Genomic DNA, 16,639 nt, shown 5'->3' with positions numbered 1-16,639 from the left:
CGCTCCGGTCTCCCCGGCACCGATTCTGACTTTGTCCCCTCCTTGGGACAATTTCCCAGCTTCAGCCCTGACCCAGACACGGTGCTGCTCGATGCCGATGGGGCCTTTTATGCCCTAAGTCAGTCCTCTTTATTTTCAGCCTGTTCCACAGACTTCGGAGGGAGGGTTGGGAGGGGTCTGAGGACCCTCTGTCGCAGGACTGTGCTTATGAAGCGGACTGGGCAGAGGATTTGAGGGAGGCCAGTGGTGTTGACACCTCACCTGACCCTGTAATGCTGTCTCCTCCTTCCGTGGCTACGGAGGAGGGAGCCAGTTACGCAGTGGTGTTGCGTATGGCTGCCGAGGCTCTCCACCTCATGCTCCTTACCGTGGCCGTCAGGACTAACCTCCTGACAGAAGTGCTCCAACCGGCGTCTACCTCCACAGAGCCCTTGCTGCCGTTTAATGAAGCACCGACGGACGTTCTTTTGGGCACCTGGTCCAGGCCCAACACAGGGCTCCTGTGGATAGGAACGTGGCCCGACGCCATCGGCCGGCTCCGGGCGACCTCCTCTTCCTCACCCAACATCTCACCCCCGAGAGCTTGGTGGTCCAAGCCTCCGCTTCCCAAAGCGCGTTCCCTAACGCACCTCCGGATAGGGAATCCAAGAAGCTGGATCAGTTTGGCAAGAAACTGTTTTCATCTGCCAGTTTAAGGCTGCGGTCGCTGAACACCGCATGCCTCTTGGGCCGTCATACCCACTCTCTGTGGGACATGCTTGCGCAGGTGCTGCCCAACTGCCCGGATGAGGCCCAGGCAGTTCTATCCCAAGCGATTGCGGCAGGGAGAGATGCAGCAAAGTTCACCATACGTTGTGGACTGGATACCGCTGACTCACTGGGCAGGTCGATTTCCACGACGGTGGCGCTTTGGCGCCACACCTCGTTGGGGACAACTGTCTTCTCAGGGGATGTCCAGAACACCTTGATGGACATGCCCTTTGATGCCATTCACCTTTTTGGCAACAAGGCAGACAGTGCGTTGGCGCACTTCAAGGACTCCCGTGCTACGGCCAAGTCCTTGGGCCTGTCTGCCTGCACGGCCTCTTCCACCTTCTGCTTTTCGCTCCTTTTGTGGCCACGGAAGGGGCGTCCCACAGTGTTCGCAAGGCCACAGCAGCAACAATCTCAGCGTGGCCGCGGGTGTGGGAACCGTCGAAGCGGTTCAGGGGGTCAGCGGGCGGGCCAGTCCACTTCCACCCCGCAGCATCCACTTCACAGCCTACCCAGTCCGACATTTCAGGCCAATCGGACGCCAGTGGGAGGATGAATACGCCATCATCTTCAGCACTGGCGCACCATCACTTCGGACAGGTGGGTGCAGCAAATTGTCCGAAGGGGCTACTCCCTTCCCTTCGAGGCAACCCCTCCAGCCATGCCACCTCAGTACCACCGTATGTCGGGGGATCACTTGGCGCTTCTCTAGCAGGAAGTTGCGGCCCTCTTGGCCAAGGGGGCCATCGAGCACGTTCCGACGCCAGAAGTTGGTTGTGGTTGCTGTTCCCACTACTTTCTGGTTCCAAAGAAGGACAAGGGCCTGCGTCCTATCTTAGACCTTCGGAATGTCAATCGCTTCCTCCGGAAGGAGAAGTTCAAGATGCTCACGCTGGCTCAGGACTTGTCTGCCCTAGACCCACAAGATTCGTTGGTGGCGTTGGACTTGCAGAACGCCTATTTCCATATACCCGTCCTGCCTACCCACAGACCCTACTTGCGATTCACGGTAGGCCACAAGCATTTTCAGTTCACTGTGCTCCCCTTTGGCCTTACCAGCGCCCCTCGAGTGTTCACGAAAGTGATGGCGGTGGTCGCAGCTCATCTGCGCAGATCAGGGGTTTGTCTTCCCCTATATCGACGACTGGTTGTTGAAGGTGAGCTCACCCCAGTCAGTTGTCTCCCACCTCCAGACGACGGCCCACCTCCTGCATTTGATGGGGTTCTCCATCAATGTACCGAAAGTCGCATCTGATTCCCTCGCAGAAGCTCCTTTTCATCGGAGCGGTTCTGGACTCTGCGCGGTTTCGGGTTTATCCTCCTGAACAGAGAGTCTGGGACATTCAGGCTATGATTCCGATCTTTCAGCCTCTGTCCCGGGTTTCAGTCAGGATGACCCTTCGGCTGCCGGGCTTGATGGCCTCCTGCATCCTGCTTGTGGATCATGCCAGATGGCATATGCGGGCTCTGCAATGGGGACAGAAGTTCCAGTGGGCACAACATCAGGGCAAGCTGTCCGATCATGTCCAGATCTCGGAGGGCATTGCACGGCAATTGCAGTGGTGGCTCACGAATCGCGATTGGGTCAACGGCAGATCCCTCTCCCTTCCCCAACCGGAGCAGACAGTTGTGACGGACGCGTCCCTTCTGGGATGGGGCGGCCATATGGGGGAGGCGGAGATCAGAGGCCTCTGGTCTCCGGCAGAGTCCCAGCACCACATCAACCTGTTGGAGCTTCGGGCGATCCGACTGCCACTGAAGGCATTCCTTCCCTCTGTCCGGGGAAATGTAGTGCAGGTGTTCACGGACAACACCACCGCCATGTGGTACTGCAACAAACAGGGTGGGGTGGGGTTGTGGACCCTATGCCAAGAGGCTCTGCGTCTCTGGGCTTGGCTGGAGCATCAGGTCATGCCCCTGGTGGTTCAACACCTGGCAGGTTCTCTGAACGCCAAGGCGGACAAACTCAGTCGTCGGTGCATATTGGATCACAAATAGCGTCTGAACTCGGACGTGGCACAAGGTGTCTTTCAGCAGCGGGGAGAGCCTTGGTTAGATCTGTTCGCCACCGAAGAGAGCGCGCAATGTCATCAGTTCTGCGCTTTGTAATTTCCAAGGCGGCACTCGCTCGGCGACACTTTTCTACGCGAGTGGAGTTGCGGTCTGTTGTACCCCTTTCCGCCTATACCACTTCTGCCCAGAGTGCTGAAGAAGATCAGGTGTGACCAGGCCCAAGTTATTCTTGTGACTCCGGACTGGGCTCGAAGAGTTTGGTATCCCGAGCTACTCAGTATGAGCATTGATCCTCTGATTCGTCTGCCTCTTCGGGAGGATCTTCTGTCGCAGCAGGGGCGGTCCTCCACCCGAACCTGTCCAGCCTCCACCTCCTTGCATGGAGATTTAGTGGCAGCAGTTGACGTCTTTCGGCCTGCCTCCTGAAGTCTGCAATGTTATCCTGGCAGCCAGGCGTTACTCCACAAAAACAGTATACGCCTGTAGGTGGAATACGTTTGTAGCATGGTGCACAGCAAAGGCTGTGGATCCGCTTTCTGCCCCTCTTTCAGAGGTCCTTCTTTTACTTCTTTCTTTGGCCCAGCAGGGCTCTGCTCTGGGCACTATCAAGGGCTATTTCTCGGCCATTTCCGCCTTCCTGAGGCTCCCAGATCAGCCTTCCCTTTTCAAGTCCCCTGTGGTAAATCGAATTCTTGAAAGGCCTCACGCACATGTTTCTTCCTGTTCAGTTTGTGATGCCTCAGTGGGACTTGAATCTAATTCTTACCTTTCTGATGTGCGCTCCCTTTTAGCCACTTCATAATTACCCTCTTCATCTTCTAACTCTAAAGACTGCTTTCCTGGTTGCCATGACCTCTACCAGAAGAGTGAGTGAGCTCCAGGCTCTTTCTTCAAAACCTCCTTTTCTTTCTGTCCATACGGACAAAGTTGTTCTAAGAACTCGTACTTCCTTTTTGCCAAAGGTTGTCACTGCCTTTCACATCGGACAGGCCATCACTTTGTCCACCTTCTTTCCGCCTACACCTCCTTCGAAAGAGAAAGAGAGGCTCCATCGTCTGGACCCAAAACGTGCGCTCTCTTTCTACCTGAGAGTTCAGGGTGGATGACCAACTCTTTGTTGGCTACGTGGGTGCTAAGAAAGGTCAAGTGGTGCACAAACGGGCCATTTCTCGATGGGTGGTTCTGTGCATAAAGGCTTGTTATTCCTGCTCTAAAAAAGAGCATCCGTGGGGCAGCGCGCCCTTTCAACCAGGGCGACGGCAGCCACTACTGCTCTGGGACGCAGTGTTCCCTTGCAGGACATTTGTCAGGCAGCTACATGGGCATCGCTGCACACGTTTACCAAGCACTACTTCCTGGACAACCAAGTCCGAAGAGACGGCTTCGTTGGCCGTTTTGTTCTCCAGGACTTTCTTTTGTGATCTTGGTTCGCAGACCCACCACAAGGGTTGGTATTACTGGGGTATCTAATCTAAGGTAAGGAATCTATCACTACATGTTTCTTTCAGATGCACAAGTTACTTGCCTTTGGTAACAATATACCTGTAGGAAACATTTGTAGTGATAGATTCCTTACCGCCCCACCCATCCTCCCCGATCTGCGAACTAATTTCTATGGTTAAGGTCATCCCTTTCAGGGCCCTAGTCTCAGGGCACCAGTGGTCAGTATCTTGCATTGCTCTGCGTTCCTGGCGCGGAAAGTCGTGAACAGAACTGACCTCAGCACGCGTTGATGTGTCTAAGTAACTCCGACGACGTAATCACGGCGCCAATGACGCACGCTGAGACGCAAGACGACGCCAATCGACGCGCAGGGGTACTGCTTACGAAAAACTTTCCGGATCCAGTCTGACGCCTGGGGGTAATTCTAAGGTAAGGAATCTATTGCTACAAATGTTTCTTACAGATATATTGTTACCGAAGGTAAGTAACTTGTGCGTTTAGTTGATCAATCAAGTTCAAAGTTTGTCTGAAACCTTTATAAGAAAACATCACAGGAAAGTGCATATTTGTGTGGTTAGCCTTAGATCGTACAACTTTCAGAAGTTGAAACTGCCACTTTGCTTTTGTTAATTCCAGGTAGACAGTTCAGCAAAAAGGGTCATCCCAATTCTTTTAAAATGAGGAGTGTGTTCCAGGCCACGATTTTGAGCCACAGAGTAGTAGTTTGTATGTTGCTCTCTAGCCAGGAGACACTGGTTGAATTTCTATTCATTTGGCTTCACCATAAGTTCCAGAGAAAGAGGGGATTGTAAGGGACAGCGTAGATCCACATTTAGCAGTTGTGTACATGTGGGGAGACACTGGCAAGGGTACCTCATCTCTTGTTTTACCAAGACACATTTAAGCTCATTTCACAAACAAGAGGAATAAAGGTGCCCAAAATATGACAAACTAAACATGGGTCAGCAAACAACAAGCTGTCGGAGAGAATGCTTGAATTCATCTAAGATACTGGCAGTCGCCTGGAGCCACATTTCAGGCATTCATATTTCACCCACCATGCCATTGCAGATAGAGGCACGCTTTATCCAACTCAATATTGAACCTGCTCCTCATGGGAGCAGTCCATCTAGAGCTGGCAAACAAGGCCTCCTTCTAAAATAGCGAGCAAGCAACCCCAGTCCGGTATCGGCCTTTTTAGGGTGACAATACCTGACAGACATGGTTTTGAACTATTGCAACCAAACATTCCAAAACCACATGTTTTGTAATTGATTGGTGCATCTGGTGGGGATCTAGTTAGTATGAGTCTGGGATATCCATTGCAGTGGAGCTGATAAGCAGCACTGATTTAAAATAAGAGTTTCTTGTGGTCCAAATTAGGGCAATGAGTGGAAGGCCTGCTGTAGAGAGGCCCGTTAAGATATGTTGAGGTGATATCTTGTAAGCATGACATGTCCATTTGGATCCTTCACCTTTATTGGAGGGTTTCCAGTATCATTATAAGTTGAATAGAGCTTACTCTTATTAAATGGGCGTTAGCTATCTTGAAATCTAAGAGAGACTTGTCTGGAACACACCATTTTCATCTTGCTGCACAGTCAGAGTTAACATTCACTTGTTATTTAACACTGTGAGTATATATTGAAGGAAGACAAGCAATTATTAAGTTTGACAAGAACACATTTTTGAAAGGGTGATAACATTGTATGTCTCTGTATTTGCTGCATTTATATAGTACGCTAGATTTAACCACAATTTCAAATCTAGGTCTGGGAATTTCTTTACTCCTCCACTGCTAACAGCATCCTCATTTTTAAAAAAATCTTTTTTTTTAATTCTTTCTTTGTGATCTTATTAATATAGATCATTTATGATCTTGACATAGTTGTTCCTTTTTGGTTAACTCACTTCCTTTAGATTTGTGTGCTCACTCCATTTGAACCTGTGACTTGAAGATCTCATACAAGCATCAGCAGTTAGTACTTAACACGTAGATCTGTCTTGCCGGCCCACAGTTGTATTTGCTGCTTGATCTGAGACTTAAATGTTTTTTGCCAGTGTTTATGGTCATAGCGGTGGTTGCCTGCTTTGTACATCTTCATACTTTGATGACTCGATTATGAACAAAAGGAGCCAAATGGTTCTATACTGATTAATCTTAATTATACAAACCCCATATCATATTCTTAATGCGCTGAGTTCCTCACCCACAACTCTGGGAAGTTTGGAAGGTGGTTTGTGATTATCTGGTAGGATTAGCTAGTGTGATCTGCTGATCACAAGTACAAATCCTGGTAAGGCCAACTCGATGTTTCATTCTGCCTGAGTTTGGTGAAATAGTATTGGTAAATTGCACAGCAATAACACCTGTTACGTAAAGTGCTTAGAAACAACAAAGCATAGTAAGTGTTATATACAAAAAAAGTTACTCTGTATGTTGGTAACATCAGGCAGATAGGGCACTATTGACACCAAACACTAAAGAGAATGTCATGCTACCCTTTGAGTGAAAGGAGAAGCATTTACTAATATACATGTATTTTTTTTACTGTACAAGCATATGCTCTCTGAAACACTTGCAGCACTAGCCAGTATTTTGGTTGATTTGCATGAGACATTGATGGGGATCTCACTTTCATTTATAACTATTACTAACAGTTATTGTGAATGTGTTATTTGGTAACCAGGAGAGCTGTTTGTCCTTCTTGTATGAAATACAAATGATTAAACCTTCCCTCCGATTTATCACTACCAGAAAAATATAAAGATTATACCAATCGGTAGGATGTTGAACTTGTTTTCTTTCAACTGTACTGACATGTATGACTAGATTATTCATAAAGAAAAAGTCAATATGAATGGGTCTTTGTGGGCTTTTAGGGGTTTTCCATGGTAGAGACCATAACTGAACTACCCATACTGCAATTTAGTTTGTATTGCATGCCTTTTTTGTATACTGGCCCTAAGTACACCACCTGTAATCCTGAAAGATCATCTCTGTGGAGATTGTATTGCGACTACATCTCAATTTCAAGAGTTACTCCAGAGTATCTGCTGGGTAGCAGTGCATCTTCTCTATACACCCTTGTAAAGCACTGTTCTGATGACAATAAGGGTTGATATGAGTCCAGGATTTGCCATTCACTCTGGCAAAATTTGTTCATGTGAATTAAAAAAGCCTCGCTATTAATATTTTTACAACGCTGTTACATTAAAAGTACATGACAATGAGATTTTCCAGGGGAGAAAATTTGCAAGATGATGTTGCTTATCTTAAGAATAAGTAATTCTCTAGTACATTTGCCCACTTTCACATACTTATCTGCATGCTCCCATATCCTGTTGTTGGCTATCCTTTTCTGTACGAGGGCAGAGAGAGATGGCCAAGAAAGCATATGGCACTTTGAGCCCCTGATTACTTCCATTAAGCCTTATAGAATCTATGCTCCTGAATGGGCTGTGGGCCGCAGAGATAGTAGCTGAGCATGGTAGCACCTGAAAAGATTGCAGCAGTGCAATGAAATACAAGAGGGGAGGCCACAGAGTGAAGTGGAAGAAGAGTGCAGTCTCTCAGGCCTGAACAGATCAATGTGGCCTGCCATCCTCTGCAGCAGAGCTTGCGGCAAGAGCAGAAGAGTGAGAAGACCGGACGAAAACTGGGTGGGCAGAAGAGAAGAGGGGCCCTTCAAGCAGCATTTGCAAGGGGGCAGCCTTTGAAAAACCTCTGGGAAAGTGGGCCTGAGTGGGTAGAATCAAGGAAATAGAGGGCAAGTCTGAGGTGATTTTGAGCCCCCACTACCTCAAAGTGAAAAGTCTGCATTCTGGGAGTGAGGCAGCGATCCTGAAAAAGAAAAATGGCGCAGGAAGAAGCCCTTTTCTGACAAAAGGAGGAGAGCTGTACCAGCCGTAGCCATGGCCTTGGGTGGGGTTGGGGAGGAAGGCCAGGCTCGCACCTGGGGCCGCTTGTCGGTGGTGGAAGTAGCCCTGAAAGAGGGTGTGGGCATTCAGACCCTCAAATAAATGAACTGCTGGTGAGAGAGATGCTCTGGTAGGTGGTGTGGAGATTTTGCCTTTGATCTCTCCACTCTTGGGTGGTAGGAAAGACAATTAGGCCCACGGTACTGTCCAGGAGACTGCTGGATGATTCGGGCTATCACTCCCACTGAAGCACCCTCAAGGGGTCTCACAGTTCATTGTGAGGAATTAAAGGAGACCCCCCTCGAGACAAGCCATCTGGAGAAAGAAAATGAGAGCCAATGGACAAACACGGATGCAGGCTCTTCAACAAACACAATAATACAAGCAATATGAGACATTCATCAAGCACCACAAACTATAACAGAGGAGGTGGGCATAGTGCCGTCCTAATCCATCAAGACCAGAGGCAGGTAGCGGAAAGAGTAATCTTAGCAGAGAAGAGAGTATATGACCTGGAGGATGTGGTTGGAGAGCTGCAAAACAAGGTGACACAGTTAATGGCCATCATAAAATGTCTTGAAGAGGGAGGAAAGGATACAGAAGTTATGGCCAGAAGATCTAACATATAAATCACGAGCATCATAGAGAAGGTAGAGGGCACAGAGATTTGATACAGTGACCCCCACTGGTGCCCATCATGACCGATCCACCTAAAATGCTCAATAGTAGAGACTGTTACACGATTTTAAAGATGGCATGAGAAAAAGGAATGACCTTCGACTCAACACAAGTAATGTACTTTCCAGATTATACGCAACAAGTACTGGAGAAGCGCAAATTGTTTGAAGTCCAAAAGAAGCTGCATGCAATTTAATACAATACATGCTCTTGTACCAGGCTAAACCAAGATAATCACTCACTCAATATACTATGTCTTTGAGACCTTGTAGGAAGAATGGGAGTGGGCAACAGAAAAGAAGGGCTTGCATCGAAATATTGATAGAAACAAGTGAGCAGATACTGTATGGAAGGGGAAAGCAGCCAGACTCAAGGGACAGAAAACACCAATGAAGCAATTGGATCGGTTCCCAGGCACGGATAACAGAACACAGGATTAATCCGGACCAGAGATGGAAGAGATGGGTGGAGGGGTACAGGGGAGCGGGACACCTTGCAAGCGAGAGTGGATAAGATCAGATGTCACTGAACCTATAAATAAACTGAACAGACACGTTTGTGAGGCCTATGTTGTCAACCTGTTAAGAACTATGCACCCTATGATTTTAACCACTGAATCTATTAGGGAGATCAGTCCTTATCATCAAGCATCATCCTAGTTTCCCTTTTTAAAAACAGATACTATGACAGACTGGGACCATGACATGGGGAGGTTGTAAATCACTGCGGTGTTCATAGTGATTGTAAGTGGAGGAGCACAAAGAGAAAAGTCTGACTGAAATAGGCTAGCAGAAACACCATCTGGGCTTGGGGGCTTTATTGTTGGAAGATCAGTTAATGGCCTCAATCACCTCCTTTAGTGACCCCTGCCGAAGAGTCCTTAGACACTTTAGGAGAGGCAGGATTAGGTGACAAAAAAGAATGTAAATCATATATCCCCTCAAAATGGCTGATATAGGAGTGCGCACAGATTTTTCCTGGGTAGATGAGAAGAAAGGATGATTAACAATTTCCCAAAAAAGGAATGATTTTTTTAAAACACAAGCTGTTGGAATTTATAAAGGTGAACAATAGAGCAGACCGATTGGAAGAATTAGTACAGATTTTCTCAATGTTACAGTTCAAACAAAGAACAATCAAAATAAGTTAACACCCCAGGCTCACCTAGCGACTTCTGGGATGGCGGGAGTAAAAATTGAACTATAGCTGTCAAGATAAAGAGTTTAAAATATCCCAAATTTTTTTAAGACCAATAATCTTGTAGAACACCAGACTAAATCACCTTTCCAGTCGATTACCGTGATATTCCAACTAAGAATATCTGGAGCATCTAAAGATATTTTCTCGGGTAGGTCTTATGATTTTCGGAATAAATCCGGGCACAATCATTGCCGACATCTGAATAAACCACCAAATGATCAACATGAATCAGTTAACCCACATTCTCCAATTACCCATTGGGTCACACTGATTAGATGTTGGCAGGGCAAATGTATTCTGTGTTCTAGAACCACTGACTCAAGAGTGAGTGTCTAAATCGTGGACATTAAGCAACAAAATCTGCTTATAAAAGAAACCCAAGGGGAGAACCTGAGTTGAGGTGTCAGTACTACAAGAAGGGGGGGGGGGGGGGGGGAGACATAATTTTACCCACAATAGAAGAATGATTAAATTCATTACTATACAATCTCCCACTAGTGTTTTGGGCCATCTCCCTACCCAGGGAACATTCTGAGCCTGTTTATATGGTTAAAAAAGGGAAACCCCTATTGTTTCTACAATCAAGCCAATGTACGACTTTGTTTTTCAACTGGAAATAGTTTTCTCTACATCCAGTTCTAAACTGAGGAACACTGGCCAAAACCAGGAGAAACTGGGTGGCTTCAGGAGGTAAGAGAGTACTTAACCCATAAGAGAGTACTTATGGCTGAAGGCTGAGACTCTTCACAACGCCCTAGTCCCACCCCGTTAGATTTAGTAGATATTAAAGGCGATGCAGAGGCCCCTTTTGATGTAGGTCCTTTAGCACAGGTAAAAAAAGAAATCTCCATTGGATTATCTACTAACTTGTCCTGGGGCTTAGATATATTTCCTGCCCCAGTCCCCCATGGGGGGAGGAAATGTTAATGAATATGTACCAGTCGCAACTTTACAAGAACTATCCTGCTTATTAAGTTAATTTACTCTTGCACCTCCAAAATAGCCCCTTCAATCTTAGCCAACCTTTGGGAACAGCTATCCAGGTAGTTAAAACACCTTATTTTCAATGTTGCCAAAGAATGGATCCAACCTAGAATACAGCAAATTGAACACCAGATGGGAAATAGATTCTAGCTCCCTCCCAGCACACTGATCGCGATTTTACTGCTGAACCCGTCCTGGTGAGCAAACAAACGATGGATTTAGGCCCAGATCTCTGCACTTGAGAGAATGTATGACACTGATCTGCATTCTGTCCATCAATTGTTCTTTTTGCATTTGTCACCCCGAGTGGGACGGGTATGCCCAGAAGTGGGTCCCGTGCTCTCCATGCCATTGGAGTCAAGCTATCCTGGCTGATGAGGGGTGAAACCCTGAAACCGATCCTAGGATGCTTGTTTCCAGTCCAGGGAGGACCTGGCTGGCCTGGCAGTACGGGCTGGATTGTTGCCATTGTGAAGGGTCAAGACTGATTTGCATATGGCTGGGCTCAAACTGGAATGGCATGGTGAGCAAAAAAACGATGGATTTAGGCCCAGATCTCTGTATTGGGGTGAATGTATGACATTGTTCTCCATGCTGTCCATCAATTGTTCTTTTTGTTGTTTTTAGCCTTAGCTGATATTAACTACAAAACTTCCTCTAAAAATGAGAATGATGAACATCAGCAGTAACAGTCAATAAATTCCTTCCATCGTCTGGGCAAGAGTCAATACCACAAGTGGGAATTCCTGCAGATAAGGCAGAATTAGAAGACTTGTCAGCACCCTCAACAAGTAGAGCACCCTGGGTATTTAACCCCAATTCCACTTCCACAGTTGAAATGTTATTGATTGCTCCCACTGCCGAGGTATGAAAGGTTAAAATTGAGGATTTTTTTACATTATCGTTTTGCTCCATTAATGGAACCAGAGTTTGGAGGGGGAATTTTTTGCGTGCCCATCTCCTAGTTGACCAAATATCCAGACCAAGAGGGGTGGCCCAGCCTCTGATGGGTGCAGATGGGCCCACTCTTGACCCGGTCTTCGCCCAGGCACCCGCCCCACACAGCGGAACAGGCAAAATGCTTTTGAAGAGTAGTGTGGTCCCACTGGTAGAGCTGTCGCAGTGGGATTGTGGGCCTTGTAGTTCTCTCTGTGCCCATAGATTCCAGCAATCATCCAGTCAAATTAAAACCAGAACTATCTTTATTTTCTTTGTTGTCACACCCTATATTCACACCCTACAACACAAAGGGTGGGGACAGTGTTGGGGACCCCAAGGAACTGATAAAGGCCACTGCTATTTTTTTCAGCTTGATTGCTGGCTGAAACATGTTGACCGTGTGATGTGGGGAACAACTGAATTACTCTAGCATCTAAGGCTTGCCTTTCAATCTTATTGGTGGTAACTATAAAATAATTATTGATAATTGTCATCACCAGCTAATTTTAGCTGTACATAAACTTTGGATCCTGGACTCTAGAAATAGCCACATCTTTGAAAAGAAAACATCTTCATAAGAGCTTCTTCCACCTGGCGACTATTTAGCCTGTTCTTAATGAGGAGCGGGCCCTATGATAAAGCATGCCTCCACTGGTGGATGAGTGTCCTGTACCTAACAAAAGAAGCCTTATTGCACAGGCTAGGCTTCTCTGACCAACTGTTAATGAGAGGTCTGCCATACTTGTGTTGTTGATAATGTAACCTACTTAAACATCCCTGAATATCTATCTCATAAACTTGGGGTCTCTGATAGAACCGGAACCCTACCAAGCCGAACACTGAAGATTGACAAACCCAAATTGAACAGGTCATCCACAATTTAGCGCTCCTTTTAAATCAGTAGTTCCAAGGGTTGCAGTGCTGTACTTTCTTATATCAGAAGGGACACCTTACTATAGTCTTTCAAGAAACTCTTAAATCAGCATGCGCCTCTCTGATTTTCCCTATAGCTCTACCTCATACCCACCTTTTAATAGTATGCTCCCCAGTGCTCAGGTTTTTTTTTTTTTAAATGTTTCTTTTTATTAACGCAAACTGTGCTCAGGGATAAGTTAAGCTTGTCTATTGACCCGGAATTGATATTGTCCTATGTTATGTCACTTTTTGTTATTTGAGTTCTAATTTTTATTTTCTCATATAATCTCTCATTTTGGAATTTAAGATAAGCCCTCCACCAGAGTACAATACGGTGTGTGATCCATGTGTCTATATCTAAAGTGTTCATATATATCTGATATGTTGAGAACCCACATTCCAGGGTTTTGATGCTTTATATTAAAATCTAAATATGTAAATAAAATGGAGTAAATTCAAAGTTTTAGGGATGCAGCAGGAGATCAGGTAAGTGAAGCTACTTTTTCTGTTGTGGCAAATAAAAACGAAACTAATTTCCATTGTTTGTCCCCAGCATTTCCTCTTTGTCTAAAAAATGTATTGCAATTTGATATAGTCATACTTTTCTCACAAGAGGATTTGCTTTTGGTGGCATTTTCATATTTTCTAAGATTTGCCTGATCTTTGCTTATTTTTAGTCATCACAGCCGAGATGACAATTGCATGGTCACTTAGGATGTGCTAAAGGATCTCGTGTTGTGGGTTATCTTATTTTAGAACTGCCGTTTCTTTGTACATGTTCTTGATTGGTGTCGCTATTTTCGGTCACCTTTTTAACTTAATTGGTTTATTAATGCAAAGTAAATTTGTGAGTGACGTGGCTAAATATGCCTTAAGTAGTTGATTAGATTGCTTTTTGTTACTTCTCTATCACTAGTGGGCTCCTTTTCTTCTCTGGAAGTGTGACATAAGGTGTTAGTATACTACTTAAGGATGCAGCCTATAGGGTGGATGATGTAAGTAACTCCAAACAAAGAAGATGTGCAATGACTATGACAAATAGAGGATGCTGCAATACTGATAGTGAGCAAGAGAAGGTCTTGGACTTGTAGGCACGACTCGAATGATTTGTTCTTATTGGACCTAACTTTGAAGTGCTTTTCTGAATTTTGCATTTTATAGTGGTTAATGTGTTAGGAGGAATATCTGAATTCCTTTGAAAAGGTTTACCGCTTTAAAAATCTGAATACTTTAAATTCCTTGTTGCCGCAACTTTAAAAAAAACTCATTCATTTTTGTGTTCCCAGTGATACCGGAAACCTTTTGAGAAAGTGTCTAATGAATGATATCATTCACTGGGAATATATAATGATTCAAAATATTGAACAGTAGTACTATCTGTAAATCATAAAACGGTATGAAAAACATGCATTTTGCTTTTGCTCTACAGAATAAAGAAGAAGTGATGGCAGTAAGACTACGAGAGGCTGACAGCATTGCAGCGGTGGCTGAACTCCAGCAGCACATTGCGGAACTAGAAATCCAGGTACAGAACCCACAACTTCTCTTCAATCTCCTTAATTGTTAATGTGTATTTTTACTTTTTGTTTTACCTAAATCTGAGCTATCGATCCGTTATTAAATAACATGCTCTATGTTTTTTTAAGTGTTTCAGATCAATATACTACTTTGTTTGTTTTGCCATTTATTTACTTGGACCTCTTTAGGCCTAGCGTTAGCTAAGACTTTTTTTATTTTTCTTACATTATATCTATAATATACTTACTTATAGGAGCTTTCAAATATCCCTTTTCATCCATTCGTCTGTTATTCAGTCATTCACACTTTTCTTCTGCCCACTAAAGCATACAGCAAAGTTAGCTATTGGCTACCTTCACTGTGCGTGATGCTGTTTCACAAGGAACACATCCACAAACAAAATAGTCCTCTTCAATTCCAGGGATTATTATGGCGAGGTGTGCTTTTTGAGACGAAAGAAGACTTTTGCTTTAACCCAGTTTTTTTCAAATTAAATTGACAGGAGCTTGGCAGCATCCCAGTCAAGAAAGTATTGCAAAAACCATGACAAATCAAGCGTTGATAAAGCCAAAAGGCTGTCCGCCACCTGCAGAGATATTGGCTTTGCCAGTGCGTGTCTAGTATTATGATTATCAGGCACAATTGGCTGTCTAGAAAGCTATGTATAATTATTTATGTCCATACAAATGGTGTTGGTGGAGTTATGTGTATTTGATTAATTTCCCAGATAACAGGTGAAATATCTGGATAGAGACAGTGTAGATTACAACTAAGTCTTGTCTTAATAAAATAACCATTTGAGTGTTTCTCTCCTTTATGGCAAGTATAGAAAGTGGCATGATTAATTCTTGTCTGATATATGCCACATGGAGCCGGGTATCTTGCACTTCTCAGAATAATTTAAATGTACATCAGGCCGCAATATAAATAACAACATTGTGCTGTTGGCGTGCATTGCACGCTGTCTGCTATTAGTAAGGTACTGCCGACTGTCTGAGATAACACAGGATTGCAGAGTTTCCATCACAGAGTGGAGTCTTTCTTGTTGCGATTATATGTATCAAATATTGTCCATCTTTGTTTGGGTGATGGGACCCTGTACAATGAACTGTCAGTGTGTTATTTTGATGCCTTAGAAGTCTGTCTTTATCTTATTTCCCAAATGCTCTTTGTTATTTCTATTTGTATATATTGATATCTTTACTGTATATAAATAATTATGTTTTTGTTTGTTTTGGGGAGGGCATCATCGCCAAATATTGAGGTTTGGCTTAATTTTTCAATAATCTGAAGGAAGTGATTGGTATCTTAAACAAATGGGGGACGTTCTTTGGTAATGGGCTGGAGATATTTCCTTAATGAACTGTACTGCTTCCAGAGATGATGACAGAAGGTGCACTAGTTGCATCAACTGCCTCAAAAAAACCACATCTGATATGTTTCAATGAGGAAACTGGTAAATAATATCTACAGAAACTGGTCCAAATGTGTGGCTGTCCTTTGTGTGCCCTACACCAAAAATTACAAATCTTTACAGTTACCCAGGGAAGCATTCCAAGATATTTTCAACTGCAGAAACAAAGTACGATATGACCATTTGTGGTATGTTATCATCCATCACCAACTCAGTACAATAAGCTTAAATTTACACACATTTATCGTATTCGCCACCTATGAAAAACTACAAAATGAGATTACAAAACCCCCAGTTATTGCTCGTCGCAGAGCTCAAGATTTCCAAGCACATTTTGTGAGAGCATAAATCCAAAAAATGCTTTAGTTCTCTGGTGTGATTGTTAAAGGTGCATCATGTGGAGGCCTGGGCAAAATTTAAATTATGATAATTTATGTAATTTTGTCGATTTAGAGTTTCGCTTCTGGCATGAAAATCCCTAAATTTTGCCATTGGTTAATTAGGTGCCCGTTTGTGGCAAAATGATACTGCAGGAGCACGGGAAAACATAACTAACCAGAGAACTGTTGGCTGTTGTTTGTGGCATTTGTGTTTTTTCTTGTACTATTTTCGTAGCACGACGTGTGTCCTTGTGTCAAATATGCAAAAGCACACTACTCGGAGTTCACAGCCCACTAATCCTGTGATTGATTACCTTTACAAACATCATCCCTTACAAAATCTGTATAGCAAGAACTTGTGGCATAAGACGTCGTCTTACATGCTGTTCAACTAGTGTCATTTATGTGATACAGCGCCAACGACAAGCCTATAAGAAGCGATGTTTGCCCAAACATTAAATGAGATCTGTACATGCTCCAG

At 44.6% G+C, this 16,639-nt stretch overlaps 1 protein-coding gene across 5 annotated transcripts in view; it reads left to right on the top strand.

Annotated features, from left to right (window-relative positions):
- Positions 1-16,639, top strand: part of EVI5 (ecotropic viral integration site 5) — a 936,315-nt gene that overhangs the window by 622,487 nt on the left and 297,189 nt on the right. For all 5 annotated transcript variants that reach the window (XM_078646330.1, XM_078646331.1, XM_078646332.1 and 2 more), the window contains one exon: positions 14,276-14,371. In XM_078646330.1, coding sequence (XP_078502456.1) covers positions 14,276-14,371 — 96 coding nt within the window. The remainder of the gene's footprint in view (positions 1-14,275; positions 14,372-16,639) is intronic.

The sequence above is a fragment of the Lissotriton helveticus genome, chromosome 1_1 (genome assembly GCF_964261635.1).
Source record: "Lissotriton helveticus chromosome 1_1, aLisHel1.1, whole genome shotgun sequence".
NCBI classification, from domain to species: domain Eukaryota; kingdom Metazoa; phylum Chordata; class Amphibia; order Caudata; family Salamandridae; genus Lissotriton; species Lissotriton helveticus.
The sequence above is the reverse complement of the archived record's forward strand: the minus strand, read 5'-3'. Positions and strand labels throughout refer to the sequence as shown.